Source organism: Euprymna scolopes, chromosome 41 (assembly GCF_053919585.1).
Source record: "Euprymna scolopes isolate OS-2025 chromosome 41, ASM5391958v1, whole genome shotgun sequence".
Lineage (NCBI taxonomy): Eukaryota > Metazoa > Mollusca > Cephalopoda > Sepiida > Sepiolidae > Euprymna > Euprymna scolopes.
This window is the reverse complement of record NC_136522.1, coordinates 4,380,876-4,397,800: the sequence shown is the minus strand read 5'-3', so window position 1 is coordinate 4,397,800 and position 16,925 is coordinate 4,380,876. Positions and strand designations below refer to the sequence as shown.

General features: G+C 33.1%; 1 protein-coding gene across 3 annotated transcripts in view; it reads left to right on the top strand.

Moving 5' to 3' along the window:
• The window catches only part of LOC145266314 (uncharacterized), a 516,717-nt gene that overhangs the window by 445,340 nt on the left and 54,452 nt on the right, over window positions 1-16,925 (top strand). For all 3 annotated transcript variants that reach the window (XR_013864698.1, XM_080121873.1, XM_080121872.1), the window contains 4 exons: window positions 6,336-6,435; window positions 9,130-9,211; window positions 12,792-13,020; window positions 16,146-16,290. Coding sequence is in view for 2 of the 3 variants with exons in the window: in XM_080121873.1 (XP_079977999.1) it covers window positions 6,336-6,435; window positions 9,130-9,211; window positions 12,792-13,020; window positions 16,146-16,290 (556 nt within the window). In the remaining variant the exon portion in view is untranslated. The remainder of the gene's footprint in view (window positions 1-6,335; window positions 6,436-9,129; window positions 9,212-12,791; window positions 13,021-16,145; window positions 16,291-16,925) is intronic.

Here is a 16,925-nt window from a genome sequence, read left to right as displayed (position 1 = left end):
AAAACATGGTTTAAAAATGCTAAAATACTTTTGTTTTCAACTTTTATGAAATACCAATCCCCAAATTTAGAAAAGATAGAATCAGATTTCTCTAGTATATTTTGTACATTTTATTTTCTAATGGTCGTCTTGATGTACTCCTAACCAAATCAAATGAAACACCATGAATAAATATTTTTTTTTTTTTTTTTTTTTTTTTTTTACAAAGGCATCACCACATTATCAAGGCCCAGAGGCCACTCAAGGATAAGGGTTAAAGAGTGTACAGTAGAAATTGGTCAATATAGTAATCATTAGTAATGAAAATTTGGTAAATTTAATAACTTATATGGAACGGCTCATCAAGAACTTATTTACTTTAGACTTGAACACAACCATATTGTAGTCAGCCGGAAAGCAGGAAAACGGAAGACAATTCCACAGGCGTGCAGTTCTAAGAAAGAAGCTTTGTTCATGGAATCTACGTTTAGGTTTAGGCACAGATAAAGAGTGGGGGAAATTATTGATAGTGTTTACAGCTAGACGAGTGTTTCTTGTGAAAGTTTGGCGAGGGGGGACCATAGATTGAAGCTCAGTTGAACACTTTCCATGAAAATAACGATACATCAGAGACAAACTCGCAACATCTCTTCTGTGAGATAGAGGTTGCAAGGAGGAGAAAAGGACATCCCCTACGAGGCTACGAAGTCTATTTTGAACTCTATCAAGGCAGGACAAGTCCTTTCTAGCAGCTCCTGCGCAGATGTGGCAACAGTATTCCATCCTTGGACGTACCTGGCTCTTATATAGATAGAGAATAGCATCAGCAGTGAGATATCTACTGGATCGATAGAAAGATCCCACCATTTTTCCAGCGGCCTTGGCAACAGATTTGATATACGTGTTCCATTTAAGATCAGGAGTAATGGTCAAGCCCAGAAGCTTGTCAAAACTTGAGGCCTCCTTGTAGATATAAAGAACTTGAAGCATAAAAACTTTTACCAAAATTACTGGATTCGGCATTAAATGCCCCAAAAAGGGTTGATATGCCGTAAAACAAAACAAACAAAGCAAACATTTTATTTTGTTTACTTTTAAAATAAATGGTGCCTTGGCATAAACCATGCCGACTTTCTGAAATAAATTTTGACAAAAGTAAAAAAAACTTTGCCCTCATGATGAGACAAATAAATGGGGGACTTAAAAAAATACTCTATGAAAGTTGTCAAGATTGATACAAAATGGGGCGCAAATAATTTTGATTAAATATTGAATAATTAATTTAAGTTTGAAATAATTCATTTTTGTTTGGATTATTTGAATTACAGTTCTTATTGAGCATTATTCGTACAGCGTTTTTTTGCCTGACGTAACCTCCAACCTTCTTCAGGTGTAGCTTGTCAAATTCAAGGAATTTTTCTGTTAAACTCGGGAATCTGCACAGAATTTCGAATGGAACCCTTTATTTGATCCTCGGGGGTAGTATGCTCTCGTTCCATCAGCCATAGCTGTGTAGAAATCCTAAGTAATTTTCAATTGTGTTTTGCGTGTCAGTTGCAGTGAGGTAAGGATACTCAAAACACAATTGCAAATTAGTTGGGACTTTTTACCCAGTCATGGCTGACAGAACAAGAACATGCTTCTTTTTTTTTTTTTTTTTTTTTACACGGTGGTCACCACTTATCAAGGCCTGGAAGCCACTCAGGGATAAGGGTTATTGCAAGTACAGTACGTTAGTGTGGAGATTTGATGGGGGCGGTTCATTAGGAATTTGTTAACGTTGGATTTGAAGACATCCACGTTGTAGTCAGGTGGGAAGCAGGCAGACGGAACAGAGTTCCACAGGCAGTTCTATGAAAGAAGCTTTGTTCATGGAATCCACGTTTTGATTTAGGCACCGATAAAGAGTGGGGGAAATTTTTCACAGTGGATTCAGCTAGACGGGTGTTTTTTGTGAAAGATTGGCGAGGGGGGGACCAGAGATTGGAGTTCAGATGAGCACCTACCATGGAAATAACGATAAAACAAGGATAGGCTCGCAACGTCTCTTCTGTGGGAGAGAGGTTGCAGGGTAGAGAAAAGGGCATCCCCCACTAAGCCACGAAGTCTATTTTGTACTCTGTCAAGGCAGGATAGGCTGTTTTTAGCAGCTCCTGCCCAGATATGGCAGCAGTATTTCCATCCTTGGACGTACTTGGCTTTTATATAGATAGAGAATTGCATCAGTAGTGAGATATCTTCTGGAGTGGTAGAAGGATCCCACCTAAACCCTGTGGATTAAATAATTGAAATCGAAATTCCATGCAGATTGCAGAGTTTTACAAGGTACATCTGGAGAAGGTCAGAGGTGAAAATAAGTCAAGATGCGAACAGTAGTCCGAATAAACTAAATAATGTGAATTATCGATCTTTATCTAAAAAAAATTCAGAAAGATAATAATTAATTCATTGATATCGATTTTATAGTTGAATTTATTTTTTGGATCTTTTTTTTTTTTTTTTTTTTTTTGAATATTTCTTTATTGAATTTTCCTTCCAAAAACGTTTAAAAAAAAAAAAAAAAATCCTGCATCCAATTACTTCTGTGTACATGCATTTGAGGGAGAAAAGAGGGTTAGGGTTAGGTTAGGGTTAGGGAGAAAAGAGGGTGTATCAATGTACAAGACAACAAAAAAAAGGTCGATTAACAACTTTTCTTTTTCACTTTCTTTTCTCTTTCTATTATATTGAAGCAGTTGCAAAAGTTTGTGCAAGGATAAGAGATTGTAAAAGACATATATGCTTTTTTTTTAAAACTTTTATATTTTTGTTGCTGGTGCTTGCAGATCAGTCTGTCTGAAGATATTGGCTTCCTGATTTAAAATGCACCAAACCTTGATGCTATTGTCTTGTTTGTTTGTTTCCCCCACTTTTGTAAAACTCAATCATGTCCTGCAAAATCAAAAGCAAGAACAGCAATTATCCTCTACAAAACAACCAAACCAAACACCATGAATAAATATTTGGAAATATAAAGAACTTCAAGCATCAAAACATTTTTTTTTTTTTTCAAAATTTCTGGATTCGGCATAAAATAAACCTAGAATGGTTGATACGCCGTTAAAAAAAAAAAAAAAAAAAAAAAAAGAAAGAAAAATGCCACCGGGCAACACCAACTAACCTTGCTAGTTTAAAAATTCACCCATTTCTTTCTTTGACAATAAATGATGAGTTTCTTTGCTCTATTGTCCGCCCCCCCCCCCGATCTAATTCCATACAACAATTTGCAAGTATGCAATTCAAATTAAAAATTTGATCATGTTGCCAAGGAGACATGCAGATGGGCAAAATTTCACGCGCGAATTGTATGATCTCAGGAATCAATAATATACAAGCAATCATTGGGTGAGGGGGTAAGGTTAGAGGGGAGCGATGTGGTCAAAGTTTTTAAGAGAAAGACGTTACACTTTTCTTTGAACTCTTACATTTTCTTTTTAATCAGAACCTGGATAATGCTGGGTGTCCTTGCTAGTTTCCATATAACTACACAAGGAGGAACTGCTGTGATTGCAAAAGTTAGGGGTTTTCCATTACTAACCAGCAGAGAAAAACCACTGAAAACCAAGAGAAAAGTCGATCAGGCAACATGTGATGACCCTGTATATATATATATCTATATTTTTCTTTGTCTGTCCGTTGTACTTTCTCTCGGAAACTACTGGGCAGACCTGGCAGAAATTTTGTATCTACCTTTGTTATGATAAGGTGCAGCAAACTAAGTATTATGGTATCCATTCGATGCACAGTTATCGAGTATTATGGATTAGTCGCCGCAATATCACATTTACTTTAGAAGTTTTGTCGGAAACTATTGGGCTGATCTGGCTGTAATTTGGTATGGACTTTTGTTATAAGATGTAAAGAACCGTTCAATACAGTTATAGGGATTTGTATTTAATGCAAAACTGAGAACAGATTTCATCGTATTCAACCATCAAGTTAGCATAAAGCATTCATTTTAAGCTTCAGACTTAATGTCAGCTAAAAAGTTTGGTGCATATATAAACTTTATATATAGATCAAGATGAAATTGCTCTCGACAAGGCGTGAAGCCATTTGATGTAAGGAGGTAACAAAGACGGAAGATGATTATCACACAAACAAGAGATACCTATTGGATTTGGTCCTAAAAAGACCGAAACCATACAGGTAGGAGGAAAACAGTCAACAATTATGTGATGAAAGAAGCTGCTGGAATAGGAATCTTATGTTACGACGAAGTATCAAGCCAGTGAATTGATCCTCATTCAATCCCGGGCAACGTTGGGTCTCCCTGCTAGTCTTTTGCTAAAGTTGGTGTACTTAATGTTTGTTTGCTTAGGGATTTTTCATGTACAGGTCTCTATGGACAAGTTTATCTTTAGTTGACCTTTGACAACTAAATATTTTCGTATACTAGCCAAATAGAAAAGTTACTAGCCAAATCTACATGATTTTTAGAATATGACATCTTCATTCTGTGACGAGTATGTACATCATAAAGATTTTTCTGTTTTTTTTTAATAAGTCTAATTCTAAATATACAACAAATTTTATGTTGATACTTGAAGGTATAAACATTCTGATTTTTTCAGATGTTTTTTTAAACAGCCTTCGTTAAAAAAAAAAATATATATATATATATATATATATATATATATGAACAAATGATTAATAAAATATGTTAAAAGACATCTTGAAAAAGAGTTAAAAACATATTTAATTTTAAAAAAAGGAAGCACAAGATAAGTGGATAGTCCTTAATCCGCAGAGTTTCTTATCTTGTGCTTCCTTTTTTTAAAATTAAATATGTTTTAAACTCTTTTTCAAGATGTCTTTTAACATATTTTATTAATCATTTGTTCATATTATAAGCTCTATTTCCTTTTCGGTTTTATTGAGCTTTTTACATCTGGCTGAGTTTATTTTACTTGTAAATATTAACTCTTTAATATTTATAATATATTTTAAGTTTACCATTTTGATTACCTTAGTAAACTTATTGTAACTTTTATTTTTTTTATTTTTATATATATATATATATATATATATATATATATATATAAAATGAAACTCCGCGGATTAAGGACTATCCATTTATCTAGTGTTTCCTTTTCAGATTAAATATGTTTTTAACTCATTTCAAAGTGTTTTTTAATATGTTTTATTAACTGTTTGTTTATATATATATATATATATATTTATATTGTTTATATATATATATATATATATATATATATATATATATATATATATATATATATATATATTGTTCTATTAAGCTTTTATTGTTTAAATAATTTAACTTTGTTCGTTTTATTAAAAAAAAGTTGAAAAGATATTTTTCACTCAATAGTGAGCTTTGGAAAATTGTCAGTGAAAGAAATGCAATTGCCAAAAGATAAGCGTTTCATTATTTCTAGTCGCCATTTTGAAAAATCACTCGCAAATGTGACTGTTTCACTCACAATGTAGAACCCTGATGTATATTTTGATCTCATATGTTGTTTGAATTAAGATGATTGATCACCTTAGTCTTGAAAAGACTGACACTGCAGGGAGCAGGAAAACAATAAGCAGGAAGAGAGTTCCAAAAACCTGCAGTCAATGGAAAGGAACTCCTGGAATGGGAAGTTGTATTACAATGAGGTTTTAAGACAACTAATGGAGGCAACTAGACAAACAAGTTAAATGAGCTGGAACAAAGGAAGAACACATGTCATAATAGTATTTATAGAAAAGACTGAGACTAGCAACATCACATCTGTCTGAGAGAGACTGCAGTGAAGAAGAAAGGATGGGGGGGGTCAATCAAATTACAGATACCGAGTTTATCATTACATCCCGTCTTGTAGTAATGTTTGAAACGGTATATTCTTTGTTGAAGCTCATGGTAAGATCAGGTGTTGCTTCCAAGATCTATAAAATAAGGAAGATAGATGAAGAATATATGACAATAAAAATTTTGTGCAGAAGGATTTGTTTTTTGGTGGTGGTGGTGGTGGGGGGATTTGTTTTTTAGTGGTGGTGGTGGTGGGGGGTTGTAGAAGAAAATTGTTTTTGGTTTTGCTTTGGTTGAGTTTTGCAGAAAGACAGGAAAAAAAATAATAGCATCAATGTGCATTTTAGGTCAGGAAGCCAATATCTTCAGACAGCCTGATCTGGTAGCACGTGTGTGTTTGTGTGTGTGTGTATATATATAGAGGGGAGGGGGCGTCGTCATGCACTAAAACTTGTGTTCATACCTTGATACAGTTTTTAATTATTATTCTGTCCATTTTTGTTATTTCTTTACAGAAAATAAGTTTGTTTGTTTTTTTTTTTTTTAAATTTTTCAGAGATGAGGATCTTCAAGAACACGAGTCGGTTTCAAACGAACGGCGACAGGTGCCCTTGAGTGATGCCCCATCTCGGCTTGGCCATAATCCCTTTTTGGAGGTAAGTTATCCAAATCATTTCGTAAGATTTGATCATCAATCAGTTTCATATTTATGAATATACATTAGACCCTCCAGGTCAGTTAATTATTATTCAGATACTTTGGTGGGGGGGGGGGTCTTGCTGGGTCATAAAATATACTTAATTATATTTTAATCCATGCAGATTGTGTGTGTTTTTTTTACAAACGAGTCACCACTTATTAAGGCCCAGAGGTCACTTGAGGATAAGGATTAATGAATGTACAGTAGTCAATGAGACAGTATCGTAGTAATCGTTAGTGTAAATTTGGCAGAATTTGTTTACATTGGACTTGAAGACCACCATATTGTAGTCAGTTGGAAAGCAGGAAAATGGAACAGAGTTCCACAGGTGTGCAGTTCTAAGAAAGAAGCTTTGTTCATGAAATCTTCGTTTAGGTTTAGGCACAGATAAAGAGTAGGGGAAATTATTGATAGTGGTTTCAGCTAGACGAGTGATTTTTGTGAAAGTCAGGTCGGGGGTACCATAGGTTGGAACTCAGAGGAGCACTGCGATGAAAATAACGATAAAGTAGAGACAGGTTCGCAACGTCTCTTGAGAGTAAGAGGTTGCAGGGAAAAGAAAAGGGCATCCTCCACTACGAAGTTTGTTTTGAACACTGTCAAGGAAGGATAAGCTGCTTCTAGCAGCTTATCCTGCTCAGATGTGGCAACAGTACTCCATCCTTGGACGTACTTGACTCTAGTACAGCTAGAGACTTGCATTAACAATAACATATCTATTGCATCGATAAAACGATCCCACCATTTTTCCAGCAGCCTTGACAATGGATTTGATGTACGTGTTCCATCTCTGATCAGGAGTAAAGGTCAGACCCAGAAGCTTGTCAAAACATGGAGTCTCTCCAAGACAAAGGCCATTCATTTCAATCCATTATTATAAAGCCGTTCCTCCGTTGAATATTATATTGTACCTAATATCAAAAGTAAAAAAAAAAATGACTTGGATGCCATCAGCTAGAATCGAAACCAAAACATTTAGCACTCCAGATGGGTCTCCTACCAACGTAGCTATCAAGATTTAATATTAAACGACTTGAAAAAATGAATTGAATTTTCAAGCAAGCAGTAAAAATGTCGGCAAGTTGAAGTGAACATTTTGCATTTCAACTCGAACTTCTGTACGCGTTATTCATCGATCTAAACAAAGGTTGGTGTACGATTACTGTTTCCTATTAATTTCACTGTTAATTGACCAATTGTTTAAAAGTTGGTTCGTTAAATATTTTCACACACGCACATATAATATATTTATGGTTTTATTTATATAGATTATTGATATAAATAAATTAAAAATAAAACATATTTCCTTTTTATAAATGTTAAGTGAATATGAAGACCTCACATTATTATTGGTATCAATAAATTACAAGTAAAATCTTTCTTTTTTTTTTTTTTAAATTTGCATTGGTGCACTAAATATTTTTATAGATTTTTTTTTTTTTTCATTCATCTAAAAATGCCTAGTTACAAAAAAAAACATTTTTTATTGTTCTTTGGCGTTTTGGCTGAGATAAAAGTGTAGTATCTTTTGTCCACAACATGAGCACCATTTGACGCAGAAGTTTTCTATGTACTTCTCTCTTGAAAAATTAAAAACACGGACAGAGGAATTTTATTTTATTTCAGACTATTAGTCTCATCTTTATTAGTTGTTTTTTTTTTGTTTTTTTTTTAAATCTTTTTATTGGTTCACAACGTTTCGGCCAACTTCCTCTAAAACAACAACTAATAAAGATGAGACTAATAGTCCGAAATAAAATAAAATTAACATATAATGCTCATCTCAAAATAAATTTCCAATTAAGGAATAATATATATATATACCAATCGGTACGGACCCGACTATGGAAGATCAGATAATAAATAAATGTGGATTTATAAGATCAAAGAATCCAACCTTGATCGCCCTTCGGGGCCCGTGGCGCAGTTGATAGAGACGTTGAATCTCTACGGTTCCAGATGAGCATTGTCTGAAGATAGCGGTTTCAATCCCACCCAAAGCGTGCCAGAGGTAATTGGTCAAAAATGTGGTGAGACGACAACAACTACGGATGGCAGTGATGGCTGAGAATGCAGTTAGGAGATTCAAAGTTCCTATCCGTCGCGGTTACCACCTGACGAAGGCCAGAGGAAGTTGGCCGAAACGTTGTGAACCAATAAAAAGATTAAAAAAAAAAAAAAAAAAAAAAACAACAACTAATAAAGATGAGACTAATAGTCCGGAATAAAATAAAATTAACATGTAATGCTCATCTCAAAATAAATTTCCAATTAAGGAATAATATATATATATATATATACGGACAGAGGAAGTTTTGTTTATATTAGAAGTGAATGAGATTGTCCAATTGCCAAAAATATAAAGATTTGATGTCACCGAGTGCCAAACAATTTAATTATACCATTTTAAAATGAATTGTTTCAAAATCGAACACAATCTTTAAAATAGAATTCTGTCGTTGTCAATTTGAAAGTGACATTTCTTTTATTTAAAAGATATGAAGTCGACAATTATTTTTATTGTATAAGAAAAACATTTTTTTTTTGTTTATTTTTATTTTTTCATTTTAAAATGAATTGTTCTAAAATTGAATATCACCTCAAAAATAGAATTTGTTTTTGTTTTAATTACAATTTGCTTTTGTTTCAGATTCCTGATCCTACAAAAACTACTGAATATAAAAAGGGTTATGTCATGAGGAAATGTTGTCTAGACCCAGATGGACGGCGAAGTAAGATTTTTTTTTTTTTTTTTGCTTGTTATATTTTGCTTTTATTTATTTTTTGTTTTTCTTGTTATTCTTTGTTTTTTCTTTTTGCTTTCTTGTTTTTTTCTTTTTATTGTTTTTTGTCTTGTATTTTTTTTCCTTGTCTTTTTCCTTTTTTTTTTTTGTTTTTTTCTTTTTGTCTGGTTTTTTTCTTTTCTATTTTTCCTTTTTTTTCTTTCTTTTTTTTTCTTTTTCTTTTTTTCCATTTTTTTTTTTTTTTTTTTTTTTTTTTAAATAATTTACCATGAATTTAACGTCATTCTTTTGTTCAGGACGTTTTCTGATATCACACTCTCTACATTAAGAGATATTGGAGTAACTCAATCCCAGAAATAAAGTACATTTTAACATGCTAAAATGTACCTTATTTCTGGGATCGAATTATGTTTGAAAAAAAAAATTCTATTTCAAAAGTTCTAAATAACCATTGTTTATAATTAGCTAAACAAGTCGCTCATCTCGCTCTGTCGATTCAACTGCTCTTAATGTTTTTGTGAACATTTAGAGAAAGAGTGACTTTCTTTCAGCAAGGCTACCTAATTTTGTGTGGCAGCATATGCCACAAACACATGTAAATTAAATGGCAAAATAAGGATTTTAATTCTATGTAGTAATAGTCCTGAATTAAAACAATGTCTGGTGATGAGGGCTATCGGTAATGTAGAGTTGTTTCTTTACGTACTATTGCTTCCACGTCCACTTTGGCCTGGAGTGGTTAAATACCTGATAGGGCTACAAACAAGCAAAATATTTGTTTATTTTCCTAATATTACGTTGTGATTTGGCTTTCAAGCGCTCTTGATGTGTATTTTATTTTATTCAAATTAAAACAACGGTTTTGTATGAACTCCCACCCTTGACGTATTTCTGACGTTGCCTACGCACAGTTCAAACATTTCAAAATACAACCGCTGAAATACAACGCGCGGATCTTTACAAACAGACATTTCTTTCTCAAACTTTACAACATGGAAAGAAAGAAGACGAAAAGAAAGAAAAAAAAGAAACAAAACAACATACTGAGGATGGAGTATACCTCCGAAATATATTTGTTATAAATTTCAAACAAGTAAATTATTTGTTTATTTTCCTAATATTACAGTGTGATTTGGTTTTCAAGCGCACTTGATGCGTATTTTATTTTATTCAAATTAAATCAACGTTTCTATAATGGAACTTCCACCCTTGATGTTATATATTTGTTTTTTGACAACTTTTTCGAATCTATGTGCACAGTAATACAAACCCTGTAGTTGTAATAAGAATGCCATAGAAGTCAAATGTTTTTTTTAAAGTTGTGTTACAGTTTAGAATAAATATTAGTTTTGACTCAATGGGTCACGTGTGTGTCTCGTAGATTCACTAAATATTATCCTACAATCATCTTTGAATTAATGCCAAGCAAAAGCTGAAAGAAGTTTTGGTTCTTGTCCAGATTTCTCCCTAAAATAAAAACAAATTAAAGAAAAATCTTTACGATGTATGTACCCGTGACAAAACGAAAATATCATGTTCCAAAAATTATGTAAATTGATCGAGTAGTTTTATTTTTAAATAAGAAAATCAAATTTTATAAGCATCTGAGGAGTGACTGTGTTGTCTGCCATTTTGAAAACAGCCTAAAGAAAGAAAAGGCAAATGACTCAATAATTTATCTATTATATGAATCTCAAACGTCGGTTTTCATGTGTGTTTGTGTGACTGCTAAAAAACTTCTGTCAGTCTCGTTGAACCGGGTCGAAACCTGTACCATCTGAAAGAGCGAGGCCTTGGATGCATAATATTTGAAATTAGAAAAAAAGATTAATTCTGTGGTGGTCAACTGGACCATTTCTTGCAAAAAGGGTTACTTCTCATGTTGTGATTTTCGCAAGTCACGCCCGCGTATAAGACTGAAACTGTTTAAAGACGTTATTTTGCGGGGTCATGATGTCATAAGCTGTAATGGTCCGATGGGCAAAAGCGTTTGCCAGTAACGTTTTTCTCTTCTTTTCCTCTTTCGCGTTTCAGGTTCGAGCCTGCCTACCATGGCTATTTTTTTTTTTTTTTTTTTTTTTTTTTTTTTGCAGTTGCACGGGCACTCACTGCTATTTTGATTGAAAGAAATGTTTTGATTCATTTATTTTTTTTATGGGCGTGGTCCAGTGCATGGGCTGTCAAAATGGTACTTGTACAGTTCAATCAAGGCATTAAAAATGAGAATATAAAAAAATGTTTATATTGTACATATCCATTATGAAATGAAGTTCTCCGGGAAAAAAATTCACTTAATTTCATCAAGTAGTTTTTTGTTTTTTACAGCAAAAAACAATTTGTGATACCGAGCAAAAGGTTCGATTTTTAGGAGGAAAAGCTAGTATTAAAGACAGGGAGGGAGTGTCGGCATTTTAAACTGAGTTATCTCCCCATGGTTTGTTCAAAATATTCAAAGATGTCTACCTTCAACACGCTGTCATAAAAACGTGTTTTTCCGCTGTAAAGAAAAAAAAAAACTACTTGATGAAATTAAGTGAAATTTTTTTTCGGAGATCTTCAGTCCAAAACGGATATGTACAATATAACCTTTTTTTTTTTTTTTCAATATTTTCATTTTTTAATGGCTTGATTAAACTGTGCAAGTGCCGCCAAAATATCTGGTGGGGAAATTGTCACCTACTTCTTTTTTTGGGCGATTCTGTTTTTTTTCTTACTGGAGTTGCTCAATATCCTTAGTAGAGCAGCTCTGTCCAAACTGAATATCATGTCCACCCAGGCAACACTGGGTATTTATGCTAGTACTTAATAAATTTATGTTGTAATGCTTACAAATTCCTATCAATTGCTTAAAAATGATTTTCTTTATAGAAATAAAACTACTTGAATCAATTTAGATGATTTTTGGAATCTGATATTTTCGTTTAGTCATATGTATGTACATCATACAGATTTTTTATTTTTGTTTTTTTTTTTAATACAGGGGGAATTCTGGACAAGAACCACTATTTTTATGAATTCAAATTATAATTTTAAAACTTAAAAACATGACAATGTTTGGTACAAGTCCAGAATCCAACCTAATTTAAAAACAAAAATACAGATGGATCTTCATGATGTACGTATGAAAATATCATATTCCGAAAATCACGTAAATTGACCCAGCAGTTTATTTTTTTAACTAAATAAATCAACTTTTATGATGAAAGGAGACATTATTTTTGATCGGCTATATTTAATAAAGGGAAAGAACTCAACTCGAACTACCGAAATTTAAAAATCAGTTCAATATACTTTTAATTGCCAAATCAAAAATGTCTTTCCTTTTAATGTAATTCACACCACCGCCTCCTCGTACCACTTCTCATTTCAGTCATTTGGTTTTTTTTTGTTTTGTTTTTTTTTTTTAATTTTAAATTTACCATTTTTGAAGAAATATTTTTTTTTTTTAATTTTAAATTCACCATTTTTGAAGAAATATTTTTTTTTTTGAATTTTAAATTTACCATTTTTGAAGAAATATTTTTTTAAAAAAATCTTTTGAAATGTATTTTTGCTTCCCCGTCTGCAGCATCATTTGGCAAACGAGGTTGGAAGATGTTTTATGCATCTCTACGAGACATGATTCTCTACCTTCACAAAGATGAACATGGTTTCAAGAAGGGAAGCTTGGTAGAAAATTCCAGTAATGCGATCCGCATTCACCATTCCATAGCAACACGAGCATCGGATTATACAAAGAAGCAACATGTATTTAGATTACATACGTCGGACTGGGCGGAATATCTTTTTCAGACAAGGTAAGCATTTCTCTCTCTTCCTTCTCTCACAAAATTTTTTTACACAAAACTCATATTAAACTACATTTGGTATGGAGTCTATCAAGAGTGAGGAATTACGATTTAGTAGCCATTTTTTTTTTTTTAACCGTTTCTGACAAAGGGAAAGGAATTGCTGTTTTCTGAGTTAAAATTTGTCCATCTAACATTTATTGTTGGTTTCTGACCTTGAAATGTTTTTTTTTTTTTTTAATTTTTATAGCTCCTTCTGTTAAGTGGCTCGAAGCAATTTTCATAAAAAAAGCGACTTTTCTTCCCCCCCCCCTCATATTGCCATTTGGACGTAAGAGGCTACTATCTGCGACCATGTTCACAGGGGACTATATAAGGAGTTAAACAAAATGTTTGTTTACATTACATTTAAACTGTCAGTACGGAAGCAGGGAGGGAATTACGAACTTCAGCAATCCAAAAGATGAAGCTGTTAGGGTAGAAGGCTTTCCGACATCTAGGGGTTTCAACAGTGAAGGGGTGGGATTTTACTGCTTGTATGGGTAGTTGGGAGTATGTACATTGTAGTGATGGGACAATACAATTCTAGATTCCGATGCTTTATCAATCTCTAAATATTTAACTATAAAATGGTTATTTTGTCCCGATTACTGTAAAAACATCTAAAATGTGAATATATATTTTCTCTAACGTATAAACACACTTGTGAGGGAGCGATATATAGATTTAAGTTTGGTAGAGTAAATAAATAAATATTTTTTTTGGTCCCCCGACAAAAGAAGGGTAGACCTGTAAATTCACCCTTAACCGTTCGTCTGACCGCACTTTTTTTTAATAACTATGCCTTGGAAATTTTTGAATTTTTGCACAAACATTAAACATGATATGAGTAAAAAGAAGGTAACAGAACGGATTTTCCGGGAAAAAAATGGATGCCTTGGATTTTTATAAAACTTTCCGAAAAGTTGTATTTAACTGATTTCTATATAATTTTGTTTGTCTATACTTCGCGATAACTCTTGGGTGTGCCCCAGGGGCTCTTTTAGGGCTAATAAAAACACTCCATTTTTGGGACTATTTTACCATATTTGTACCAAATTTTCTGTGTATGTCTATTTAGCAGTTTTGTGTTAATGTGTTAAGGTCTTGGGAACTTTTGGAGCTAAATGTGTGTGGGGGGGGGGACAAACGATGGACATGGTCATTTTTTTTGCATGGTGCAGAACTCAAATTTACATGTGTTAAGGCCTAAAGCTGCACCGTTTGTTCATTTTTACCAGGATTTGACGTCCCCTGAGGACATTTGGGGCTAAATGGGGGCAAATGCTGAACTTAGTCATTTTTTATGCCTCGTTCACTGTGCACTCACGGGGGACCATGCATGCTTCACTTGTTTTTTATTATCAGCAGTAGAAGATTTTGTTTTAAACAAAATCAAATAAAAACAAATACAAAAAGTGAACTGTTTACAAAAACGTAATACTCGCATGTACACGTTTCAATATATGTATGTCTTAAGATATATTTATGCATATTTTACGACTGAGCAATGCTTGGCGGCCTGCTAGTATATAAGAACAAGTAGTTAATAAAACACGTTGGAAAAGAGTTAAAAACATATTTAATTTTAAAAAGGAAACACTAAATAAATGGATAGTCTTTAGTCCGCGGAGTTTTCTCCTCATCAGAGGGTAGGATTTAGCAAAATGAGGGATCGGATTTTGCTTGGAAAAGTATTAAATGAATATATATATATATATATATATATAATTATTTTTTTACTATAATAATTAAATACCTACAGACACTAGTGTTTCATCCTTTCGGGATTCTTCAGTGCAGGGTGTCACGATTACTACCAGCCGAACGATTCGAACCCCGCGACACGAGACATCTCTGGCTCGATTAGCGGAGACCGTATCCATTCGGCTACCATTAGTCGTGTGAAATAGCGTTGAATTTTAAACATTTTAATTTAAATGTTCATTACGTCAGACAGACTGTGATCAAATCGTTATACGATGATCTACGCATAAGAGCTAAATTGACCGACTTTTAATTCAACAGAAAGTGCTCAACGATAAGAAACGTATTTCTTAAAGGGGCTGTCATAATTATTTTTTTACTATAATAATTAAATACCTACAGACACTAGTGTTTCATCCTTTCGGGATTCTTCAGTGCAGGGTGTCACGATTACTACCAGCCGAACGATTCGAACCCCGCGACACGAGACATCTCTGGCTCGATTAGCGGAGACCGTATCCATTCGGCTACCATATATATATATATATATATATATATTTAGTAATGTGATTGATAATTTAAAAATCAAATTATAATTAAATTAAAAATCCATTTCATAAGAAGGAACAACAACAAAATCAATTATTTGTACGATCGTTTCAGAAAACAGTGTTTTTATTGTGGTAGACATCAAGTTACGGACAATAATTATTACATATAGTTTTTTTAATAAACAAGGTTTCCTCATCAGCAAATTGTGAAGGGTTTTTATTAAATTTAAAAGACACCATAAATAAACCTATTTAAAATTTAAACCTATTAAATTTAAAAGACACCATAAATTTCACTATTACATTAAAATACACTCTGCTCTTTAGACTATTGTTCTAATCTCCTTTAAATATATATATATATATATATATATATATATATATATATATATATATATAAGGCACTTTGTGTTTGTGAGTTTACTACTTATGGACTCCAATTTTTTTTTCAAATTTCACACAAATGTATTTTATGTAAGTGGGAGTGTTCTTAAATAGGTTTTCATAATCGAAAAAATACGATTAAAGAAGGAACAGACTAATTTTGATCAAAGTTAACATCCTTATACAGTCTAACATCAATGCATTGGAAAAGTTTTTTTGTTTTTCATTATTGAACTGAATAATAAACCTATATATATATACACACTTATATTTTGTCTTGAATTTATGATTATAATTATACAAGCTGTAATTGCGCATAATATTATTCCTGCACTCCATTATTGCCATAGCAAATATGTCATTGGGTTTGCAAGAATATCAACTGTTAAAAACTGATGTCTCGACCCATTGCAGCCATCTTTGCTATATGGATATTCCTTTCTCTTGTTGCAGCGATAGCAAAGAACTCCAAGAATGGATGGAAACCATCAACTTTGTTGCAGCTAGTTTATCAGCGCCGCCATTACCTGGTGGAATTGGTTCTCAAAGAAAGTTTCAACGGCCCTTAATGCCTTCGAGCTACACAAAGAAAAATATGGTAAGTTTTTCTTTTTTTGTAAAAGAATACCTGTCCCTAAACAAATAGATTTTTTTTTTGTAAAAGAATACCGTCCGTAAACAAATAGATTTGCGTCACCTTGATATCTATATATAAACTAGCCTGGGTGCCCGGCGTTGCCCGGGTGTTTGGAGGTGTATGTTAAGCAAAAAAAAAAAAAAAAAAAAAAAGAATGGTAGTAGGCTGGCAAACTTGAACCCCTATTGCAAAGGAGGAAAAGAACCTGGAGAAAAAAAAAAAAAAAAAAAATGACATCCTTGCCGTTGTGTCGATCGCCAAACCGGAAGTGGCGTAGGTTTAAATTAAGGCTAGTCAATCGAAAAGAGGGGATGACTTTCGAAAATATCGATGAAAAAAGCGACTGCTCCTTGTAGAAAAGTGCCCAGTTGAGGGTGAAGGAATTAATGTTTTTAGCCAATTTTTCGATATTTGTCATCCGAAGGGTCGAGCTTCAAAACGATACCAATCTTGTGAAAATCTGTCGCCTCTGTCTCGAAAGTTTTAGGCAGACATAAAAACATAAAGACAGGTGAGATTTCTATTATACCTTGTCTGCGTGTATGCATGTGAAACTGTCTCTACCAAACTCCTCTCAATTTTTGGTCTACAGTCGT